We start from the raw sequence: 4,817 nt of genomic DNA, 5'->3' as shown, positions 1-4,817 counted from the left end.
AGTTCCTTCTTTTTTACCGCAGCTGCAGCATAGTATTCCATTGTGTAGATGTACCACAGTTGTTTTTTTACTGAATTTATGTGAAATGCTCCCATCTCCATAGGCATATCCCTGGAGGCATATCCCTACAGAAAGCAGATTAGTGACTGCCTGGGGCTAGGGCTGGAGGACAGGGAGGGGCACTGGGAAAGGGAGGCGACTGTTAATAGGTATGGGTTTAAAGTCCTACAATTGGCTCCTCTCTGAGGGGGTGTGGCTAGGCCCTGGGGGGCGTGGCTGGATCTAGGGCAGGACGAGCCAGTTTAAAGCCCGGCTGAGGCACGGCGGCCCATGCTGTGGTGGCTGTTAAGCGTGGAGGCATGGAGGAGTGCGCTTGCCTCTGCGGTGTGGGCTCTTCGCGGGGACATCGGTGTCCTCAGAAGCGCCAGCGCCCCGCTGAGACGGCAGCGGCCGACGCCAAGCGGTGTCATCAGGAGTGCCAGCGCCCAGCTGAGATGGCAGCAGCCAACAGCAAGCCGGCCCCGGCAGAAAAGCACGGCGAGGTGGATGCGGCAGCGCGGTGCTGTGCGGGGAGGGGAGGAATCACGAGTCCCATGCTGGCTCCACCGTCCCCGCGCTGCTCGCTGCAGGACCTGCCGGTGGAGATCCTGGTGCAGATCTTCGCCTCGCTCCCCGGCACCGATCTGCGCAGCCTGGCCCAGGCCTGCACCAAATTCCACCACATCCTGCACACCGACAGCATCTGGAGACGGCGCTGCCGCGAGGAGTTTGGCATTCGTGAAAACTTGCAGGACCTGAAGATGATCGGTATGTCTTATCGAGAATTCTACGCGAAGATGTTCCCATACAGACACATTTTGGGATTGTGGCAGCTAGATCATGGCTATAGAACACTGCTGAATGTCGTGGTGGACGGCTTATGCATTACTGGTTGGACGTGCAGGCCTCCCCTTAACACCCATGTGCGTGGCCCACTGCAATTCGAGCCCTCGTTCAGGATTCGCCTGACGGAGCGGAAATCAGCCGCGGTGGAGTGCCTGGAAGGCCTCCTCGGCAGGCCCCACAGCGGCCACATGCAGATTCAGGAGGACAGGCTCACCATCCAGTGCAAGAGGACAGACCACCGAGCGGATTCACCAACGCGGCTTAGGGGAGAACGGGGGCGGGTGCAGGAGGACGGACAGCGGTATGACTGCCTGACCTACCGCCGCCTCTACCTCCCGCCGCGCCACCCGGACGACCTCATCAGGCCAGGCCTCTTCCAAGGCAAATACGATGCCTACGGCCTAACGATTGCCTTGCTCAGCTTCCACGGGAAGTACGCCAGGGTCACGAAGGTCATGGGAATAACCAAGGCGTTAGAGATCCACCTCCTGCGCCGCATGCAGCTGCGAGATGGCGAGATCTTCCGCAACTTCGATGAGCTCTCCCGCGTGGTCCAGGAGATTGACGAGCAGGTGACCCGGGAGCAGCAGCAGCAGCAGCAGCAAGAAGACGCGACTGAGGAAAGCCAGGGCCATGTCTGGCAGAGCCCTGCCCAGCCCAGCGTCGGGGAGTCCGGGGCCGCAGCTCCGGAGGAGCAGCCTGTCCCGTTTGTTTTGCCTGTGGGCGTGCGCTCCAGTGACCAGAACTACCCCCGAACCTGCAGGATGTGTTTCTACAGCGTGCACATGCTTACCTTCCATGGCTTCACCTTCCCCAGGCTCTTCCCTGGAGTCTTCATCCTGTTCGATGAGGACCACTTCGGGTTCATCTGGCTGGAGGTGAAATACTTCATCCTGTACAGCAGAGTCCAGGACACCTTCCAGAATGTGGAGGCACCATCCCCGCAGGCCTTCCTGGAGATGCTCAAGAACATTTAGCCCAGGCCCCCTGGGAGGAGCAGCTTGCATGCATTTTTTCTGCAATCTTTTTTAAAATATGCTTTTTAAAAATTGATCTTAGAGAGAAAGGAAGGGAGAAGGAGAGAGAGATAGAAACATTGATGAGAGAGGAACAACAACATCGGTAATTGGCTGCCTCCTGCACACCCGTACCAGGATCCAGCCCACAACCTGAGCATGTGGCCTGACCGGGAATTGAACCAGTGACCTCTTAGTGCGTGGGTCGATGCTCAACCACTGAGCCACAGGGGCCAGACAAAAAGGTACAATCTTCTTAGACATAATATTGACCAAAAAAATCCAGAAATATGTAAAAATGTTAACATTTTGTGACTTAAGTGGTTTGAGATCCAGAAATGCAGGTTTGATTTAAAATGAATCGTTTTGGCCCTAACCGGTTTGGCTCAGTGGATAGGGCGTCAGCCTGCGGACTCAAGGGTCCCAGGTTCGATTCTGGTAAAGGGCATGTACCTTGGTTGCGGGCACATCCCCAGTGGGGAGTGTGCAGGAGGCAGCTGATCGATATTTCTCTCTCATCGATGTTTCTAACTCTCTATCCCACTCCCTTCCTCTCTGTAAAAAATCAATAAAATATATTTAAAAGAAAAAATAAAATGAATCGTTTTGGATTGAAAATCAAATACAGAAATTAATAGCCTTTTTAGGCACCCAAAATAAAAAGAGAATATAATTTTTGAAAACACACCATTGAGCTTTTCGGGAAAAATGGTGGGTTAAATACACACACTTTTTAGGCATTCAGTTCCCAAGTTGCACTTAAACTATAGCAACGACAGAGATTTTTAAAAGTTATAATCCAATAAATAAGAGGAGAATGAGATGGACAACACAATAACCATTTGGAACCTTGAAAGCAGATAAATGGGCTGGAAATAAATTAGCAGACTAAAGAAAACGGAATTAAAGCTGGCAGTGAGGAAAATTAAGACCCAGCCCAATTTAAGCCACAGAATAAATACAAGCTTGGAATCTGGTGGCACCAGGCACGTTTAGAAATAGGGAGAAACGTGGAGGAGTTAAAATAGGGAGGTTTAACTAAAAAGATGTTTAAGAACCAAATCCTTAGATACTCAGCCTCTTCTCCCTTTTATGCAGAGAGCGATTACCTTAGACCTACAATATGCAAAACTCTAATATGACAAAAAACGTAAAGACTTTCTCTAGCAAGGGATTCCAAAGTATCATTGAAAGTAAGCTTAATAAACAGAAAATATGAGGATTAATTGAACCACGTGCTGGGAAATGATTTAGCCACCAGCCTTCATTCCCATCCTAACCCCTAAAATTCCTAGTTGAGAAGGAGAAAGTATTTAAAGATACTGACCAGGGCATTTCTCACTAAATGGCCCAGTCAAATCACTTCACTGTCAATGTCATGATTGGCAAACCCCCTCCATATGAGCTTCAATCGGCGTTTTAGTACCTGACTTTTATTTATTTTTATTTTGTTTTCATTAAATTTATTGGGGTGACATTGGTTAATAAAAATATATAGGTTTCAGGTGTACAATTCTATAATACATCATCTGTATATAGTATTGTGTTCACCACCCAAAGTCAAGTTTCCTTCCGTCACCATTCATACCCCCTTAACCCTCTTCTATTTCCCCTCACCCTTCTTTCTTCTGGTAATCACCTTACTGTTGTCTGTGCCTATGAGTTGTTGTTATTATTATTATTATTACTACTATAGGCCCAGTGCATGAATTTGTGCATGGGTGGGGTCTGGCCGGCCAGGGGGAGGGGCTGCGGGTGGTTGGCTGGCCGCCCCCCACCCCCAGTCAGGGTGTGGGGGGCTGATCGGGGCCACAGTGTGCATCAAAGCAACTGGTCATTCCGGTCATTCCAGTCTTTCCAGCATTCTGGTCCCTTGGCTTTTATATATATAGATTTTTTTTGCTTAATCCCTTCACCTTTTCCTCCCAGCCCCCTCTCCTCTAACAGCTGCCAGTCTGTTCTCCATATCTATGAGTCTGTTTGTATATTGTTAGCTTATTTTGTTCATTAGATCCCACACATCTCCACCCTTCTTATCAGTTTCAGGGTGGCTTCTGTGAACCCTTCTGCTCAGCTAGTCTTCAGTTGGTTATACAGGTTCATTGTTCTATATTTTAGCTGTAATTCCAGTTTGGTCCTGGGAGGAGGTGAGTGTAACACTACCATCTTAGATCCACTTCACTTTGGAATATTAACACATACATGCTATCATCCAAGTCTCTCATCCTATATAATAAAGATGTAATATGCAAATGGTTGTTAGGCTGTGAAGCCACGTAACGACCAGATCATGGATCAGCAGGAGGGTGGGGCAGCGAGCTACAAGGGGGCAGGGCAGCAAGCTATGAGGGGAGGCAGGGGAGCTACAGGAGGGCGGGGCAGCAGGTGGAGAGCTACTGGAGGGTGGCAGCGAGCTACCGGCGAGCTACTGGCGCACGGATTCGTGCGCAGGGCTACTAGTAGGAAATAGACATCAAAACCAAATTGAACAAAGCACTCATGGAGTTTCTAATAAGCTTTGCAGTGTACACCCTTAAATATGAGTACATAGTTAAGGATCACGAGTCACGTGATCCTTGATTAGAGGAAAAGATCTCATTTAAAACAGACCAACTAACGATACATAGGAAATAGATTATGTAGGGAGGAAAATATCATTCAAATCCTCAGGGAAATTAGAGAAGCTACTACAACCATGAAACAAGAATAGGATGTTATAAAAAGGAAAAGTCAAAGAATAAGTAAGAACTCATAGAAAATAAAAGTATGATAGCATAAAATAGAAAGCAAAGATTAATAGAAGGGTTGGAAGATACATTTGTTAAAATTTCTCAGAAACTAGAGGGGAAACACCAAAGGAATGGAAAGTAGGAGATACAATGTAAAAAAAATTAAAGAATTAGTCCAAGGAGCTCA

The 4,817-nt window shown here is 48.3% G+C and overlaps 1 protein-coding gene across 1 annotated transcript; it reads left to right on the top strand.

Moving 5' to 3' along the window:
- Positions 1 to 359: 359 nt before the first annotated feature.
- LOC308523179 (F-box only protein 31-like) lies at positions 360 to 1,862 on the top strand (the record flags this gene model as incomplete). Its single annotated transcript, XM_081096901.1, has 1 exon — positions 360 to 1,862. The coding sequence occupies one exon, from the start codon at positions 360 to 362 to the stop codon at positions 1,860 to 1,862; it is 1,503 nt and encodes a 500-aa protein (XP_080953027.1).
- Between the last annotated feature and the right edge of the window lie 2,955 nt (positions 1,863 to 4,817).

The sequence above is a fragment of the Myotis nattereri genome (assembly GCF_964212035.1).
Source record: "Myotis nattereri genome assembly, chromosome: 8".
Taxonomy (NCBI): domain Eukaryota; kingdom Metazoa; phylum Chordata; class Mammalia; order Chiroptera; family Vespertilionidae; genus Myotis; species Myotis nattereri.
The sequence above is the reverse complement of the archived record's forward strand: the minus strand, read 5'-3'. Positions and strand labels throughout refer to the sequence as shown.